The sequence below is a fragment of the Micropterus salmoides genome, unplaced genomic scaffold (genome assembly GCF_014851395.1).
Source record: "Micropterus salmoides isolate LMB-PRFRI ecotype aquatic unplaced genomic scaffold, ASM1485139v1 Ms_hic_scaffold_20, whole genome shotgun sequence".
Lineage (NCBI taxonomy): Eukaryota > Metazoa > Chordata > Actinopteri > Centrarchiformes > Centrarchidae > Micropterus > Micropterus salmoides.
This window is the reverse complement of record NW_024041151.1, coordinates 7,364,566-7,384,593: the sequence shown is the minus strand read 5'-3', so window position 1 is coordinate 7,384,593 and position 20,028 is coordinate 7,364,566. Positions and strand designations below refer to the sequence as shown.

General features: G+C 39.4%; 1 protein-coding gene across 1 annotated transcript; it reads left to right on the top strand.

Annotated features, from left to right (window-relative positions):
* Nucleotides 1-438: 438 nt before the first annotated feature.
* dmgdh (dimethylglycine dehydrogenase) lies at nt 439-19,017 on the top strand. Its single transcript, XM_038733383.1, has 16 exons — nt 439-660; nt 1,027-1,195; nt 3,000-3,098; nt 3,181-3,345; nt 5,188-5,392; nt 10,036-10,284; nt 10,393-10,591; nt 10,701-10,870; nt 10,967-11,120; nt 12,142-12,307; nt 12,529-12,659; nt 14,328-14,545; nt 15,641-15,798; nt 16,194-16,253; nt 17,977-18,111; nt 18,198-19,017. The coding sequence occupies exons 1-16, from the start codon at nt 551-553 to the stop codon at nt 18,408-18,410; spliced, it is 2,601 nt and encodes an 866-aa protein (XP_038589311.1). The 5' UTR covers nt 439-550; the 3' UTR covers nt 18,411-19,017.
* The last annotated feature ends 1,011 nt before the right edge of the window (nt 19,018-20,028 follow it).

Genomic DNA, 20,028 nt, shown 5'->3' with positions numbered 1-20,028 from the left:
AATGTATTTTTCAATAATTCTGAGGTTTGGAGTTAAACCTTAAACTAACTTCAACAGTAAAATCCTGCTTTTAAATGAATGCATGATAATCTAATGATATAATATACTGTAACAGTCACAGGGGACATTTATTTTTCTGCATTGAGTACTTTCACTTTTAATACTTTAAGTACATTTTACTGATTATACTTACATACTTCTACTTACTTTTCAGTGCAGTACTTTTTCTTGTATTGAGGTATTATTTTTTTTACAGTGAGGTGTTCATAATAGATCAATTAAAATAATTAAATATATTGAAACCATGCACATGTGTTTCAGTGGCTATGTGGCCTATATTTGGTCTTAAGGCACACAAAGTGTTAACTTGGCTGAGGGTTGATCCGGGTAAAGTTTCATCCAGACTTGGTCCTCCACCTGTGGGCGTGCAAACGCCCCTGTCAGTGCAGAAGTGGGATATTTGTAACTACGCAGTGCAGGGGTCCGGTGAGAGGGGGGGGAAGTTATGCTTTGATCTGCATATATAGTTAGTTTAAATACTACCGCAATTATGTCGCGGATATTAAACCTAATCAACTCTAACTTGCGGAGAGATTTAACCGCGTCTCGCCTTCCGTTAAGGACCATCTGCTGCACTTCAAGAAAACAAGCTGAACAGAGGTGAGATAGTTTAATTTTGAACGAAGCAACACTCATGTAAGCTGGACATGTCATTAAACACGCCTTAGCCGGGCAGTTTTGATCGTATAAAATAAGTGCATTATGTCTCAGGCGCTTAACGCTGCACAGCTGATTGATTCATGCAACAACACTGTTGTGTGACATGCTGACTTCACGCAGAACTGGTAGTAAAGTCAACGTTGTTATGGTGGTTGTGCAACATGGTGACTTCAATATGTCTCTTGTTGCAGGTATGACAACATTTTTCAAGTTGTGGAACTTTGTAAACAGACAGTGAAGTGCACTTGTGCATGTTGGAGCTGTGATATTCACCTGTAATTCGTCCTCTTCCTTTTCTTTCTTCAGTGCTGCGTCCTCAGTTTTGGGGAAGAGGTGGAAGGACACTGCAGAAACTGTCGTCATTGGTGGTGGATGTGTGGGGGTCAGCGTGGCCTATCATCTGGCCAAAGGTGGCATGAAGGATGTGGTGCTGCTGGAGAAGTCTGAGCTGACAGCTGGATCCACCTGGCACGCTGTAGGTCCACCAAAGTCTACTTTCATTTGCTGTTTTTAATAACAGAAGGACCCTGCTGGTCCATAGGGTCCCAAGGTTGATGACTACAGTAAATGTAAAGGAGGACAAAGTGAATGACAAAAGAAGCTTTTTGTGGAAGACCTAGGTGGTCTGTGTCACTATCTTCACACCAGCACATTGTCACACTCCTTGCTTTTAACAACATTTTTAACACATTTTCATTTAGGTCGGCTTTTATTTTATTTTTATTAATTAATGGTCCAATTAAGTCCAAAACCCAAATATAGTCATTTTATTATGACATAAGACTAGAGGTGCTACAAACACTTATTTACACTTTCAATTAATCTGTTGATTTTTTTTCTCTCGAAAATGTCAAAAAGTAGTAAAAACCAGCCACAGTGACATCCTTATTTTTTTGGTTTTGTGCAACCAAGAGCCCAACACCAAAAGATATTTCATTTAATTCCATTTATGACAACAATCCTACATCTGAAAAGCTGGAAGCAGACGAATTTTTGTTTAAAAAATTGACTGAGACATTTAATAGTTGCTTATTAATTTCCTTTTGAGTGACAAATGACCTTTGCAGCTTTATGTAATACAAAAAACGTCAGAAAATCCTCACAATTGAAGGCTGGAATAATATTCTGAATGTTTGCCAATTTTGTTTGAAAAATTACTAGCAAAAATCAATTAATTTACAGATAGTTTCGGCCTCGTTTACTCTGATTTTTCACCTTTTCTTAATCAACTTTGATTGCTTGACAGCTGTGAAACATTCATAAGGTCTCAATGTGGATTTTTTTTAAAATAACGAGGCAGTTTCATTATTTACAAAAACAAACTTAGTATATCAATCATATAAATGCAGTACAGTGTCAAAGAAACTGACCATTAAGCCTCTAATGCTACTTGGACATTTAAAGCAGAAGTACGGAGAGGTGCTTCCTCGACAGCCTCCTTTAGTGAAGGTGTTTACAGAACATCTCTGTTTGTGTAATTCAATAGTAGCATCGTCTCCAATGAGGGCAGCTGTTATGTGTCTATAAGTTGAGGTCTTGACCCACTTACCCTTCACTCATTCACTCACAGCCACTTCACTGTAACGCTATTAATACTTACTGTTAGTTACTCTCCTCACAGATAAAGGGAGAACATGCAAACACCACACAACCATGCTCTTTGTAGATTAGAGGTGCTACTGTTTGTTTTTTGACCTCTTTATGGGATATTGTCAGTTTAAAGGGACTGGTGAACAGTATTTTCTTCTAGAATAGTTTAGAATTGCATTAAAATGTCTGGGCAGGGTATTAAAGTTGCTATAATCAATATTTTGTGTACGTGAAAGGGGTCGCTCAGAGAATTATCGCCTGAGTCTAGCTCTTTGGAGCATTTTAGGATTTTTGGTTTTACAGCCCTATTTTGGTTCACTCTCACCACACTCATTCGCTTTGCTTAAGCAAAACAGCTGTTAAAACTGACTTACTGATCAACAAATGGCACACAGACAAAGTTAGCAACTAGGTAGTGAACATGGTGGCAGCTAAATGGCCAGATGTTTGTTTGAGGAGTTGGTAGAGACCAAAACAGAGACAAAAGGAGACTGAATATTGGACTTACGTTCATCAGTGTGGACACAAACACAACTCCAAATGAATCCTAATGTGTCCGCTGGATGTGTAAATAAGCTTCTGTCACTGTTGTGTTTACAGTTTTTTTTCCCTGTGCTCCTCAAAGGTCGAAGTCTGTGAATGTATTTTCTTATCATCCATCATGGTTAAAGGTTTGTTTGGTATTTCAGGCTGGTTTGACGACATATTACCATCCAGGCATCAACCTCAAGAAAGTCCACTACGACAGCATTAAATTATATGAGAGCCTGGAGGCTGAGACTGGACAGGTGAGGCTTCTTGCTCATCTTTCGTGATGTTGGATGTGTGGAGGTGTGGTTTATATGTCATCCATATTATCTTTCTCTGCAGGCAGTGGGATTTCATCAGCCTGGCAGTGTCCGTATTGCTTCAACACCGGCTCGGGTGGATGAGATGAAGTACCAGATGACTCGCACACACTGGCATGTGACACCACAGTATTTCATTGGTCCAGAGAAAGTCCATGAGCTGTTCCCTCTCCTTAATATAGACAAGGTCTGTACGAACCATAGCGACATTACACAAATCACTACAGGGCTTTTATTCTTACAGAGAATGTACTTCTAGTGGATGAATGAATGATTGGTGGTAAATTAAAAAAATCCCTGATCGAACAGTCAATAATGATCACCCAGTAGATGGTAGGTGGGTTTTTGAGACAGCTTTATCTTTGTCTTTTCCCACTCTTGCTCCTGATGAGCGCTCATCTTTTTCTCAAAGCAGAACAATGTTTATTATCAAACACTGTTGCATACAAAGTGTTTGTGTCTGAATATCTGCAGTCTTGTCCTGGTTACCTGAATGTTTTAAAGGAATAGTTTGACATTTTCGAAAACATGTTTGTTTGCTTTCTTGCCAAGAGTGAGATGAGGAGATTCAAGCCACTCTCATATCTGTCCGAGGCCAAAAAGTCGGCTAAATAAAGACAAACTATTATATGTATATGGATACAATTTTAAATTTAAACAAACAATGTGTTCTCATCTCTTGATTTGATGGTTCAGACAGCATGAACAACATTGTAAACAGTGGCATATTTCTATGAAAGGACTGGTAAACAACATAAGAATGGGGAAAGTCAGTCAGTCCATCATTAGTTTGTTTGTAAATTGGTTAATTTGTTTGGTCTATAAGGCCCCGTCTTCATGAACAGGGGTATTTTCAGAACCGAGACTTTTTCTACATGGTTTTTCTGTTTGTACACAAGGAAACAAAGTATCAGGTCACTGAAACCGAACATTTTAGAAAACCCCTGCCAGGGTGAAGATTTTAAGAAATGCCGGTTGCAGTGTTGTCGTGTAGACGGCTAAACTATAGTTTTTGCCTTGCAACGTCAGCGTTCACGCCGTTATCTGCCGTGTTTGATGTCAGATCGTGCGCCACTGCCTGCTTTGTTTCCGTGTTTACATGGCTTTACGGTTAGGGTCATATCACCGCCTGGTCATTCAGCATGCTATTGACAGCGTTTGATAGCGTGTTTTTGAGTTTTCATGTAGACCGTCAACGAAGGAGGAAAAACTCTGATTATAAAAGTACCCGTGTATGTGTGGACGTGTATCGATATCACCCTTTGTGCCCAAGAATTGTCCAAAACAAATCGGAAGGTTTTCATGAAATTTAATAGCACATTGTCAATCATTTATTAATGCCACTTAGAAGAAGAGACTTTTCCATTTTGGAACTTCCAGTTTTCCGCTTGTATCTCCCTCAGGTTAAAATTGCAATTTTAACACATAAATAAATCATCAAATATTCAGCAGATTTCCATGAATTTTGCTATGAATAATCACAATCCCCAGAAGATTATTCACTGTCCTTTTGTCTAGCACCACCACAAGGCTGACGTCACTCTTTTTGCTCAAGAATTGTCCAAATCAGATGGGAAGGTTTCCATAAAATTTAATAGCACAATCGTGCTCCTCAGAGGAAAGGGCCCCTTTCCATGTTGAACCTTCCTGTTTTTCTGTTGCATTACCCTCAGCCCTCTTAAAATCATCATAAAATCTGCTTCACATATTAATGCTCACAAGTGGAAAAACTCCCTTAGGTTATAGGATCCCAATAATATGAAGTTTGTCGATATGTTGTCAGTACCACCCACTTTATTATTATAAGTTATGAACATCACAGCCTCGAGAATTTAAGCAAATTTAAGACATTGGCACTGCATATTTATGGGCTAATGTGCATGTTTGATCAGTTGACTTCTGTACTTTAATGTAGTCAACTGAAACACGTGTAATTGGAGATACATGTTAGGTTAAGTCAAGATTCACCCACAGATTATTAATAAGGATGAATATTTGTTGTTACATGAAGGTTTCTATATATTTTCAGGTGTTGGCAGGTCTGTACACCCCAGGAGACGGCCACATTGACCCTTACTCTCTCACCATGGCTCTGGCTGCTGGTGCTCGTATGTACGGTGCCCAAATCTACAACCCAGCCCCGGTTACCGCCCTCAACCCAACCGCTGACGGCAAGTGGGATGTCCAGACTCCTCATGGAACCATCCGCGCAAATCGCATCGTCAATGCAACAGGTTTGCACTTTCATATTCCAAATGCATGTACACCAGAGATGACGGATGTTTCTTTTGTCTTTGGTGTAGTTTCGGGGCAACGAGAACAAGGTTTTAGGTTTTGCATCCAAGTCTGCTTGAGCTACAGGGTATTTTTCAGAGGGTCTGTGAAAGACCTTAAACACACTGTATATGCATCCTGTAGTCTACACACTCAGGCATTCAAAACAGTCAAATGTCTAGTTTGTCAGGAGCAACTAGACATTTGACGACATCCTCTTGGATTTTGAGAAACACTGACATTTTTCACCATCTTCTGACATTTTATGGATCAAAGAACTAATTGATTAATCATGAAAATGATCGACAGATGAATCGATAATGATATTATAGTTTGTTGCAGCCCTAGTTGTTTCCAAGTTAGGAAGAACAGTTTTTTGATATTGTAGAACATGGAGCTCCTTACCAAATACTATCCTGTTAGAGGCGCACGTCCCTGGTTACAGATGTCCTTATCGAGGAGTGAAGATTTTTCCCATAGGCTAGTTTCTTCAAGTGTATGTATAGGTGTTGTGAAAAATGTTTTAATGTATTGTATTGTCATATATGTTGTCAGTATAACTTTTAAATGCTGTTTTGCATTCTTGGCCAGGTCTTCCTTGAAAGATAGATTAAATATCAATAGGCTTTTTCCTGGTTAAATAAAGGTTGAATAAAAATGTAGACTTATCCCGTAGTTACTGATCTATTAATCATGTTATCTGTGGACACTCTACAGCAGGAAACCTTTGGCCACACAGACCACTGCTTGCAGAGTTCAGGGAAATGAGCTTTTGGCTTGAACTGGGTCGTACCAGTTCTGGGGGGATTTTGTTGGCAAAGACTCCTTTCATCCTTGCTGCTGTTGCTTGTTTATCTGGCAACGTTAGGGGATTTGCTTTAGTCTCTCCTCAGTCTGTCCTCTTCTGTAGAGGATATTGTTTAACAGATAGCAATATTTAGGTCATACATTTCTTCTTGGTCACCTTTTCTCTGCAGTTGCAGTCAGGTTAAAATGAATGAACTAACAAACAAATGGCAAATGAAACAGAAACTGCAGTACAACCCTAAACAAAACTGCCATTCATGGTTCAGTGCTTTATGCATGCATGCTTAAAATAGTGCTTTGACAGTCGCTGCAATGCAAAATCTTTGTCCCTATTTAAAATGTTCCTAGCAATAATTTGTGAAAAGCACTGTAAAGACCTTGCAGATATAATTTTCCACAGCTCATTCACATCTTGTTGCTCTACAGTTTCTCCCTGAGTGTGCACATTCTGTAGTCTGGTTGAAGCCAGTTGTGTTGTGGCTCCTGTTGGCCTTTTGCCTTCGCTGTGTCTGACAGCCAATCCAGACAGGCTAAACAGTTCAGATTTCATCCAATCTGGAAGCAGCAGCACATGCACACCTCCTGACATACAGCTCTTTTTAAGCTTTTTGCTGCTTTTTGTATCCAGGGACTGAAATGTCAAACTGATAGATATCAAACCTGTTTTTGCAGGACTTGCTGTCCCACTATAAGCTAATTTAACATTACTTTGGTCAGATATACCAATATTCAATAGTACAACCACAAACTTATACAGATTCATGGTCACAGTCCTATTGTATGTGGAGTTTTTGGGATTTAAAGACAGCAGATCTATGCTGTGTCTTTGTACGCTGCAGAAATAACCCCCATGGGAAAGCAGCTCTACTTCAAAATCTCGTCCTTGGAAATTCCACATAGGAAGGAAGAAAACATCTCCCAAGAAAACAATAGCAACCTCAGTCTTTTTTAAACGCATTGTGCTCACATTGCTGTTTAAAACCCATTAACCCTAAGTGGCTGTTTTGTTGAGCTTGCAACAGCAACCAGCAACCATCTTTAAATACTTCATCTCTTCCGTCTCTACTGCCGCCCCCACAGAGCCTTGTACAGATCCATAACCACTTATTTTTTCCAGCCAACATCTCCCTCCTCAACGTCTTATTTTCACAAATTCTGTTCATTGTTGAAATGCAAACCATGGCGCCGTCTGTAACTGTACCCCCCTTTACCAATAAGAGCCTAAATTAAGGTCAAAGGTCATGTTCCCTGGAATGTCAACCCATAGTCAACATATCAGCCTTGTGACCTGAGAGAGGAAGGCAATGTTTTGACCATTGTGTTCCACTGGATGTTTAACACTATTATTTATATAGATTTATTGTTACAGTATTTTTTTTTCATACAATGTAGGTCAGTTTGGTTGAGTCTGCATTTGTGCAAAGGCAGAAGCTGGATGTTTCAGTGCTGATTACATTTAGCTAACAATTTCATCTGTTTATCCATTACAGTTACAGCAGCTATTTATGTGAACTGTTTGTCCATTACCTTTAGCTAACTTGTGGTGCTGACTTGGTGGTGTTCAGGAGCTGACTCAATATGTGGATATATATATTTCTTAATTTATATTTTATCAATTTAATTCAGCTTCTTCACACCTGTTCCACGTACCCCACGGCAGTTAACTGCAGAAGTATCCCTTGGGGTATAAGTACCCCTTGTTGGGAATCACTGCTTTAGCCTGTGACCTTTTGAACACATTTCGGCCTCATTATTATAAGTTTAGATTCATAAAGAGAGAAACAAATGGAGTTTAACAGTGTTGATGGCTAAGGTGGAGAAAGCAGAACTTGTTTCAAAGCTTGTCTAAATACGGTGAGCTTGTTGACTTCATTTATAACTATTCCTGGGTAACCCAGTGAATCGGCCCTGTGTCCAGGCCTCTGATAAACAAGCTCCTTTACAGCCCAGCTCCAGCTTAAACTGCCTCGGACCCTATCTGCATGTTGTGTGTATGTATATGTGACAAAAACAGACCTAAAAGCACAGTGAAACTTACACAGATAGTCAGATCACCACAAACACATCTTCAAATGAATGCTGATGCTGTTCTAGATCTGCTGGATGAGCAACTGTTTGCTAACATGTTTGCCACAATCAGCTTTAAAGGGGTTAATATGTGAGTGTTGTGTTTAGCTTGTTTCCACTGTCCACAAGTCGCCGAAACTCAACTGTAGTGGGTCAAGTAATATTAAAGTTGATTAAATTAATCCTTAATTTGCTGAAGACCTCTTGGAGTCTTGAAGGACCCATGGTGGTCCCCAGGCCATATGTTGGACAAACCATTTCACAAGCTGTAACAGAATGCTGTCTCAAGGTTGCTGATCGACATTCAGTCATCTGACTTTCATTTAATTCTGATGTCTGTAGATCTTTGATGTATTTCACACAGATTGTAAATTAACTGCTGCTATGAAGCAAAATAATATGCTGTGTTCTCACAGACACGGCTGTTTCCTTTTGGAAAACACAATATGTTGGCAGTAAACTGAGGTGGTGATGGCGCAATGGATGAGACGCATGTCTTTGGTGTGAGAGACCTGGGTTCGAATCCACTGTGACACACCAATGTGTCATCCCAACAGCAATCAATAAATCAAATGCTCTGACACAAAATGAAACAATATCTGGTATCAGCAAGTGCAAAACATGTTTGGCGGTGTGGCTTTGGAAGGAGGCCTGAAGGGAAGGTGTGGGATTTTTTCGGTTGGATACTTTCAAAATCGGGCCGTCCCTTGCTAGTTTCTCCAACGTTACCTACCCCAGCTTGAACAGTGTGATCTGAGGCAGTGCATCAGATTGTACATGCTTTTTTTTGCTCATTTTTATAAATGCCTGGACATTAAAACCAAACAGGAGAATCCTTGTAGTGATTACAAAAGGTGCACCTGTTCAAATACTTTCAATTTCTCTGTGGTTGACACCAAATTATCACTAGTATTTTCTCATTCACAAATCTAGCCACATTTTATTTATGTGTATGTTTTTCCATCTGTCTGGGCACTGGGTGTCTATTTTTGTAGCTGGTTCTGTTTGTGCTTCTTTCTCAATGTTTGCATGGGTTTAATCTGGGAGATTTAAAAGATAGATTTTCTAAAGCATGTGCCCCGTCCTGTATATATTTTTTTAACCTGCTGGTAAAAGGTTAAGGGTCAACTCAAAGTCCTGCACATTGTCAGTGTCCAGGAATCTGTTAGGAGTATATCTCAAAAGACAATGAAAGTAATTCAAAAACTGTTTGAAAGTCTGAAGACAGTCTGATTGGCAGCGGCTGTGGCTCAAGTGGGTCCTCCATTAATCATCTTGTTGGAAAATGCCGCATTAAGTGTATTTTGTTTACAAGGAAATAAATGTTCACTTTTCCTACCAAATGGTGAAAGAGGGGCGTAACTTACCTACTTACTTATAAACAGATTCATTCATCAAACTTTGTGTGTCCACCAGGAGACATAAACTCTGCATTATCGGCCTAACAAACACTGGAGACAATGGAAAACATGCTGTAACAGCCAAAAGACTGGCTCAGTAGAAGCTGGGCAGCCTTAAGGAATAGTTTCACACTTTGGGAACTTTGCTTATTTGCTTTCTTATCAATAGTTAGATGAGAATACCACTCATATCTGTCGGTTAGCTGGTTAGCTTAGCTTTAAATAAAGACTGTAAACAGGGGAAAACAGCTACTGTGGCTCTGTCCAAAAGTTAAAAAATGTGACTTTATCTTGTTAGATGATTTAATACCATCACTGTTGGTTTTCAGGTTTCTGGGCCCGAGAGGTGGGCAAGATGATTGGGTTTGAACACCCCACCATCCCAGTGCATCACCAGTACGTAGTGACAGCAACGGTACCAGAGGTGAAGGCTCTGAAGAAGGAGCTGGCTGTCATCAGGGACCTGGAGGGCTCTTACTACCTACGTCAGGAAAGAGACGGCCTGTTGTTTGGCCCGTATGAAAAGATGGAGAAGATGGTGCTGCAGGAGTCCTGGGTCCGAGATGGAGTTCCTCCAGGTCTGTCTGCCATTTTTTAAAGTTTTTAGTTTTTATCTTTGACTTAGTAGTTTTCTGCATCACTTTGGTTTATATCTCTGCGTCTTCCTCTCTGTCTGACTGCTGCAGGTTTCGGTAAGGAGCTTTTTGAGTCGGACCTTGACAGGATAATGGAGCATGTTGAGATGGCCATGGACATGGTCCCTGTTCTAAAGAAAGCTGATATCATCAACATCGTGTCTGGACCAATCACATACACCCCTGACCTGCTGCCTATGGTCGGACCACACCAAGGAGTTCGCAACTACTGGACAGCCATTGGCTTTGGGTATGTGTGTGTGGGGTGTAGATTGGTTAGCACCTTAGTAGATAGTTTCTACCTTTGGACAAGAGGGCTAAATTATAATGTTCGACACTTTTCGGTTCACTATTTTCAGGTATGGAGTCATCCATGCTGGTGGTATTGGTAAGTTCCTGAGTGACTGGATCAGGAATGGAGAACCTCCTTACGACCTTATTGAATGTGACCCCAACCGTTACGGCAAATGGACAGATGTGCCTTTCATGTGTGCAAAAGCTCGGGAGTCCTACGGTTTCAACAATGTGGGTAAGACCAATACAAGACGATTGCACATTCACCGGACGGGCTCTTCTGTACTATCATTAAACTCTTTGCTGTCTGCGCCTCTGACCGTCTTTCCAGTTGGTTACCCCAAGGAGGAGCGTTTCGCTGGTCGACCAACCAGCCGGACAAGCGGCGTTTACGAGCTGCTAAAGGACAAAGCATCCATGGGCTTTCACGCTGGCTGGGAGCAACCTCACTGGTTTTACAAACCTGGAGATGAGATTGGATACAAGTAAGGCATCTTTATAGCACAGCTGGAATGAAATATGACATTACTGTACATTCTTTATATATACACTAGTATTGTCTTTGTTTTATTTGATTTGCAAGATGCCTACCATAACTATCTTAGACCTGAACAATAGTAGTTAGTTTGTTTTGTAACTGTTTTTAATTTAATTGCTAACTGCTGTTGTAGTCCTCTAATTAGCAACACCACATCCGCGTTCCTTTTTATCAACACCCTCTCATCATTGTAGAGATAGAAGGAAAATATATTGATGGCTCTTGAGTATTCATCTAATCTATATCAATGCAACAAAAGATGGAGATGCACGCTTGTCAGAATAAATGTTTGAGGACACAGTTTTCTCGGGTGGTATGCAGTTGAGCAGAAACACACATTCTCACACAGAGCACAGTTAGCGCAGACGAGCTCCCACACATAATTTAACAGGACCTCCTAAAAGAAAAAGCATTTAGATATTTAGATACCACACTTATAGAAGAGGACAGCTGCTACCATTCAAAAACACATACAGATAACTGTCGATCTCTAAACACGCACCATGACATTATTTAAAAACCACGCAGTCGCAAATTTCCGGCAGGTCCGGCGAGTGTTTGGATTCCCGCCAAAACCACAAGTGTAGAATCCATCTGGCCCTCTCAAGAGCTGCATACTTGGCTCATATCTATGACATGGAGGTTTCTCATTGTACAAGTATAAAAGCTGCAGTCCTTCTCCTGTTATGCAACTTTCTTTCCCCAACGTTTTGCAATATTGTATTTTCAGGCACACTTTTGGCCTGGCCATAGGGATTATCGGTATGTCGGTCCATCACGTTGGTCCACACTTGATATGTCGTTTGAGTTGAACAAGTAATGTAATTATGTCCTTCTGTAGAACAATGGACAGCATTCATTATACTTTAACATCAGTTGTGCATTATGCAATAAAGCTAATAAAAAAGAACCAGTAAATGACAACATACCCACATATAAAGGGATCATTGATTTTGTGCTGTGCTCAGGCCCAGTTTCCGACGCACCAACTGGTTTGGACCAGTTGGCAGAGAGTGCAAGCTGGTGATGGAGAAGGTGGGAGTGATCGACCTGACGCCCTTTGGCAAGTTCGTAGTGAAGGGGAAGGACTCACACAAGCTGCTGGACCGCCTGTTTGCTAACACCATGCCAAAGGTAGAGCACACGTACACTTCATTAACATCCGTGTGAGTTGTTTGCCTGCTGTAGCTGTAAATGTGTAGTGAAAAGTAAATAGGGTTGTCATGTATGATAGCAAAAATTATACACAAGTGGCCATATTCTCATCATACATCATCTGACAGCTCATCTTTTAAAAGTGGTTAAGGCTACATGCCTCTCTCTAACTCAGTGTCCTTTGACCTGTGTGTTTTCAGGTGGGCCTGACTAATATCAGCCACATGTTGACGCCCACTGGAAGAGTTTTTGCTGAGGTTACCATCACCCAGGTGGCACCAGGAGAATTCTTGCTCATCACAGGCTCGGGCTCAGAGGGACATGACCTCAGGTGAAACTCTTTGCACAAGGCTTGATGTCACTGAAGTTAATCAGGCTGACAGGAGCTAACTTATATTTGTTTGCTTTCATACTCCTACATGATACCTGCTTTGAAAAAAGAACATTTTCATAACATACATTGCTAATAATAATAATAATGTGAAAGGGGTTGCAGTGATGAATGTACAGCTTTAAGAAGCTTTTTAGCGAGTTTCTGCTCATTGTATGGCCCACAACGTTACTGTGTTGGTCTCAGTATAATTTTCAGCTGCAGCAGGCAGCTGTTTTCAAAGAGAAAGCCGTACACTGTACACTACCTGAGGGTTTTACTACAAGATTACTGGGTTAACGTAAGCGTGAGCCTAAAACCAGATTTGTTATTGTCACACAAGTGTTTTCAGTTTTCTTAACGGCATTATGTTTTGATTTTTCCCACCTTGTGGTGCTCATAACAGAATTAAGCTCTGTGATTGGATGTTTCTTAGCGAAATGCACCTTGGGAGTCGTAGTTATCATCATAGATGATGCATTTATGGACCTATTGACTTTTTAACAAGAAACCAGATATCTTCTGACACAGTTTTTCATCTTTTGTGCTGATGAGTCCACTATGAGAGTTTCACGGTGATCCAAAGTGTCAGTTATATATAATTGTTTTTATAATTATAACATTGTTTATAGAGGAAAAGAATTAAACTTTTACTTTTGGTACCAGGGGCCCCCGGGTTATGATTCAGTTATGCTGTCATAATTATTGAAGTACCACCAGTGCGCTTCTATAGAAAAACAGCACCTCTCATATTGCTACTCTATGAATTGTGGTCATTTTAGTTTTAGGAGGGTACTCAGAAGCTTTCTGAAAAAAAATACACTCTAAGGAAAGTTTTCATGCAGCTTTTTCATGCATCTTAACAGAATGGCACAGTTAACCAGGGCCCCGTGAACAAAACTGCGCACACACATTATAAACAACTGTGTAAAAATATTTATGTGTTTATTTTGCAGGGTACACTGAGTACATGATGTTAACAGAGAAGCAAAACACTCCTCAGTTCTTAGTCACACACACCCTGGCTAGAGTTGAGTCTCAAGCTGTGCTGAATAAAACTCTCTCTCAGTCTGTTTTAACCTAAAACCTTTCAGCAGCTGTTAACACAACGCCCCTACATTTGCTCCAATTGGGACGCAGCACATTAAATCCCTCCCTGTAACCAACTCTCTGCCACAACAGGAGGGAGGCAGGTAAAGTTTTAGGCTACATAGTGACCTCTCATGGTGACGAGAGCTGACTACAGATGATTGGTTCAAGGAGGTCGCATCAGCCTTTGAAACTCATCACATCACATGTGGCTGAGATTTGGCAATATGTGAAATATATATTTGAAATCCTACATTGTTTACATTCATGTTAACTAGCTAGCAGTGTTGTTCTTCCCTGCCTTTGTTTACACATATCTGTTTAGCAGCATATCTTGGCACGTTATTGCCACCTGTTCATCAGAGAATAGGACTTACTAGAAATTAAAAACTCCACAGGGAACCTTTAACCAAAATATTTAGTACATTTGTCACTCAGGCAAATGAGCTAAAATGTGTCAAATGAATAATATGCAGAGATACAAATTAAATTAGAATCTCCTTTTCGCATGCTGAGTTTTCTCTGTGTATTTGAACTCAGGTGGATAGAGGCAGAAGCTGCGGACGGTGGATATGATGTAGACATCAGCAACGTAACAGAAGATTTAGGCGTGTTGGGCATTGCAGGACCAAACTCCCGCAAAGTTCTTCAGAAACTGACAGATGAGGATTTGAGTGATGCCGGATTCAAATTTCTCCATTGCAAGTCCATACAGTTGGCTGGCGTTCCTGTCCGGGCTATTAGGATCTCCTACACAGGTACTGCACAACCTGTTTGCTTTAACCAATTATTTTGTCTAACAGTTTGTTCGTCCTTTGTTGGTCAAATGAAAATATTCTACCAGAAGAGCAAAAGACATTCACCTGAACACTGAATAAAAGATGTTACAACAATAAAGAAGAATGCCCCACCAGCTCCTTCACTGATCTCCTGTGTTGAGCTGGAAATACAGCTTCCTTGGTCTTGTCAGCATTGAGCTGTATTGTCTCCTATAATCACCTTCCTCTCCATCAGTGATGCAAAAATGTCTCTTAAAACAAGAAAGATTAATGCAGCCAGATAAAGAAGTGAAATCATCTAATGTAAGAAAGAAAGAAAGAAAACACTGAAGCACAGTATAAAAAAAATATGGCATGCTAAAAGAAAAAATTCCCATGGTAAGTTACTCAGATGTTTTTGATACACTAACGTATATTTACAATTTTCTAATTCAAAATTATGACTTACTATCTCAAGTATTTTATAATTTTCAGTTTCAATGAGTGTTTTTCATTTTTGTAGAATTGCAACAATAAGCTGATTATTCGATTCGTCGATCGACAGAAAATTATTTTAATATTCGATTTTTTGTTTATAGAATTTTTCAAGCAAAACCTGTCAAATGTTCGATAGTTTCAGGTTCTCACATGACAGTTTGCTGCTTTTCCTTTTTGTTCGAGAGTATATAGAGTATCTATGGGGTTTAGACTGGTGGTCTGACAAAACAGGTCATTTGAAGACGTCACCTGCAGGCTGCAATTGCAATGGGCATTTTTCACTGTATTTTGATGTTTTATAGACCAAACAATTAAGAGAGAAAATAATCTGCAGATGAATAGATAATGAAAATAATGGTTAGTTGGGACTTTTGTATTTTTGTATAACTTATCTATTTTCTTCTTTTCCTTGCAAGAACGTGCTTCCATAAATGTCAGATTATTATACTATATAGATGTATTAAATGAACAAATTCTCCTGTTTCAGTGTGATCTCTGGTCAGCTCGGTCAGACTCGCAGGTCAAAGTTCACTCTTAATTGTGTTTCTATGGTTGTCTGTTTCTATGTGGTGATATTATATATGAATGTGTGTTTAGGTGAACTTGGTTGGGAGTTGTACATGGACCAGAAGAACATGGCAGCTGTGTACCAGGCCATGATGGAAGCAGGAAAAGACGAAGGCATCGACAATTTCGGGACCTACGCCATGTCCTCCCTCAGACTGGAAAAGGGCTTCAGAGGCTGGGGAGCTGAGGTACACACATAGACAAAGACACATACACAAGGGATTTAAAGGAATAATTTGTCAATTTGAGAAATATGCTTATTTACTTTATTGCTGAGAGATAGATAACTTTTTTTGTTAAACAAACGAGATGCAGCATGTTCATTAGTGAGCTTTAGAGGTGCTGATTGGCAGATTTTGGTACCTTTGCACAGAGTCAGGCTAGTTGTTTTCTCCTGTTTCCAGTCTTTATGCTAAGCTAAGCTAAGCTAACCGGCTGTAGCTTCATATTTGCTGTGCAGACATGAGAGTGGTACCGATCTTCTGATCTAAACTCTGGCCAAGAAAGAAAATAATGTTGAACTCTTCATTTAAGTAGCAAAGGTTTATGCCCTTTTTGCTGATTAACCTCTCGCTCTTTACAGATGAACTGTGACACCAACCCTCTGGAGGCTGGATTGGATTATTTCATCAAACTGAACAAGGTAACCATCTGTTTCATTTTTAGTTGTGCATTTCTTTTATCCTACATTAAGTGGCTTGTAGTTTCCATGATAGACTTTACTTGGGTGGACTGCCCAGGTATATTTGGCGGCACATTTTAGCATTTTGCCAAGAAGCACAGAGCTTGATGTTATCTATTATGTAAAGACACTGTTACAGTAGTCGAGTCGACTGAAGATAAATGCATGGATAAGTTTTTCCAGGTCTTGCTGAGACATAAGTCCTTTAATCCTTGATATATTCTTCAGGTGATAGTAGGCTGACTTTGTAATTGTCTTAATGTGGCTCCTGAAATTCAGGTCTGAGTCCATGACTAAACCAAGATTTCTGGCTTGATTTGTGGTTCTTAACATTACAGATTGAAGTCGAGCACTGACTTTCAATCGTTCCTCCCTGGCCCCAAAAACAATAACTTCAGTTTTATCTTTGTTTAATTGAAGAAAATTCTGGCACATCCAATCGTTGTTCTGTTCAATACAGTTACTCAGCTCCATGGTGAAATGGTTATGTAAAGCTGTGTGTCATCTGCATAATTATGGTAACATATTTTGTTGGGGTTTTTTTGTTGTGACATCTTTTTGCATTGGAGGGAGTCATTAAATAAAATGGCATCGCCACCTCCTCTCTTATGAACTCTAGCTTCACTCATAAAACTGAAGTTGGGAGGGGTAGACTTGATAAGGACAGCTGCACTGTTATCTTGGTTGTTATGTTGACATTTTGTGGGGTTCTTAAGAATTCAACTGGGGGTGTCTTACCCCATATTATTGTAATAATTCTTTTCAAAAGCAGGTGAAATCATCTCCAAAAAAAGAAACCGCCTGAAGCCCAGCACTGTGGAAAAGTTATTTCCAAATAGAAATTAATAAAATGTTGTCTCTATTATCTAAAGTCACAAACCAAGTCAACAAATCTCACTTGTTTCCACTTTCCCTTTTGACCCTGCCATTGTATCCTAAAGACACCATATTAATAAGTTTATCATTTATATATTGGCATCACAAATATCATTCATTCATTTATTCAATTCAAAGCTTCACACACGGATGCCATGCTGCCATTATAATCACTCTGCCTGTTTTACATTTATTGTCCACTTGATGGCACACTAGAGCAAATGAAGCACCATGAAGCTTCGGCCCACAAGTGAACCAATTGGATGGAAAGCTTCAATGCTTCATGAAGCTTCATCTCGCCATCACTATCATTCAGTACTACGTTGGTTTAGTTTTGATAAGCTACGTCATTAACAAGCCTCCTCCATATGTGTCGCATCTGCTGCTATAAAAACAAATCGTGGATAGAAAAATCCAAAAGAGGAGTTCTGTGTCTTTATAAAACATACTGTTGATGGAGAAAGTCAGCAGAGCAGACGAATTCATGGAGAGAGAGGAAGAGGCAGAGCAAGCTGCTGTGTTTGCAGCAGAGCTGTAGGTGTGTGTGAGTGTGGGGACAAGAGAACTGAAGGGAAAGGAAGCAAATTCAGTTAGTGAGTAAACACTAAAATAAAGGTGGCGAATGAAGTAGAATTAAAATGGTGAAATAAGAAATAACCAAGGCTACTTGAAATAGTAATATACCCCACTAACCCCAACACCGACTGAACTCTGCTGCCCAGGTAGACTTTCATTCTGTTGGAAACACTGTCTATGTTGTAAATTAATATGTTCTGAATAAACACTGTTTGTTTCTGTGTTTGTTCAGCCTGCTGACTTTATTGGCAAAGCAGCCCTTCAGGAGATTAAAGCCAAGGGCCTGAAGAGGAAGCTTTCCTACATCACCCTCGATACGGATAATATCGACGCCGAAGGCAATGAGACCGTCTGGCACAACGGCAAGGTAAGGCACTGCTGACAGCCTTACTGATGCTGTCCAGTGATCAAACAGTTTTATTTGGTTATTTTATGGTCATTCTCTCTCATCAGGTGGTCGGCAACACGACATCCGGAGCCTACAGCTACAGCACCGAGCAGAGCCTGGCGTTTGCCTACCTGCCTCTGGACCTGTGCTCTGTGGGCCAGAAGGTGGAAGTAGAGCTGTTGGGGAGGAAATACCCCGCCATGGTAATCCAGGAGCCCTTAGTCCTCACTGAACCTACACGGACTCGGCTGCAGAAGAAAGCAAAGGGCAAAGCATAAGCACAAACTGTCCTCGAATCAGTTTCTCACCTGCTAATGAAGAACAACTGTACTGTGATATGTGAATGAGACCCTTTTATATAGACAAAAAAAACATGTGTGGTCCTTGTACTGTACTGTTTGTGTCTGAAATTAAGTGGGCAGTTTAGGAAAAAAGAGGTTCTTATTGTGTTGTCTCTTGATGAAGGGGCAGCTGAAAAAAGTTTAATCATGATGTACTGCATCTTATGGGGAAATAATAACTGCTGATGTTCTAGCTCACAATGTCTTACAGTGTTGAAAGAGTAATTGACTTTAATTGCCAAGAATGGATGATAATATTTTACAGATGAACAGTTAAACCTTTTTTGGTGAAGAATGTTTAATTCAATGGAAAATGCCCTTTTGCGTTTATTTGAAATTCAAAATATTATGCCACTGCATTTTTAGTCTTAACACCAATAACCAAAAGAAACAATGCTCGCAAACTTGTACAAAGATTGTTTTATAAATCTGTTCCTTTCTTCATTTTTCCTTTGTCTGACTTATTTTAGCCTCAAGGACCAAAAATAAAACCACTGTCTGGAAATCATCACATGAGAATGAATAAAATCAAACTTGGCCACGACGTATGGAGCCCCTGAATGTTCAATGAATAAATATAAAATAAATTATCACATGAACAAATTGTGTAGAAGTAATAAATGACACTAACTTAGGGAAAATTATTCTTATTCTAGAGTTTTGACTTTTTATTTCATAATAGAATTTTTTATATCAAAATGCCATTTTACCTATTTGAATAACATTACTCAGCAAGAACCACTTGTACAAACTAACGTCCACACAGCAGCGACCCGTGCAGTCACACATTACGGAGGTCACATAACATGGTAAAACTAAAACACCTACACCCATACTATACAGTATACATACACTATAGAGTATATAGTATACTGAATGTAATTTACATACACTATACAATAATAATACAATACTATTAAATACATTTCATAGAAATAGTATATAATGTAGTAATATAATAATAGTAATATAATGCAATGTAAAATAGTGGTCATCTTCATATTGTTCTCTTGATCAATCACTTTCCAGAGACCAAGGTGACATATTTGAATTCATTATTTTCAGCCCAAACCCCAAAGATAATCAATTTAAAGTGACGTAAAACAGATAAAAGCAGGAAATCAACTCATTTAAAAAGCTCTTAGGGTTTTCTGTATGTAGGTTAGAAATGATACAGTATTGTATGTGCTTTATTTAACTGTAGTATTTATCCAGACAATATGTTAGTACTTTGAATATGTCTACTATTTGCTTAGTGTCTGGGCCACTATATGCAATCTTGAGATTTTCACTTATCTGCATTATTTCCTAAGATTTTACTTTTAGTGTTTTGTGAATAAACTAACTGAACATCTAAGAATAGCCTATAATAAATAATAAATGTCGATATGTACAGTATTAAAAAGTATTAACAGAAATACTCAATCAAATTAGTAATTGCCGATAAATGTCCTGTCAATCGACTGATTAAATAATTGACTCGTTTCATCTGTAATCCAAATTTTTGAAGTTACCAGCAGGTTTATTTATTATATTTATCATAAACATAGTTACC

Bases quoted from the DNA above. Each gene is read 5' to 3' on its own strand.
- dmgdh (XM_038733383.1), top strand. From the start codon at position 551: ATGTCGCGGATATTAAACCTAATCAACTCTAACTTGCGGAGAGATTTA. The intron at 10,285-10,392 runs GTCTGTCTGCCA...TGACTGCTGCAG, and splicing joins CCGAGATGGAGTTCCTCCAG to GTTTCGGTAAGGAGCTTTTT. The intron at 11,121-12,141 runs GTAAGGCATCTT...TGCTGTGCTCAG, and splicing joins GGAGATGAGATTGGATACAA to GCCCAGTTTCCGACGCACCA.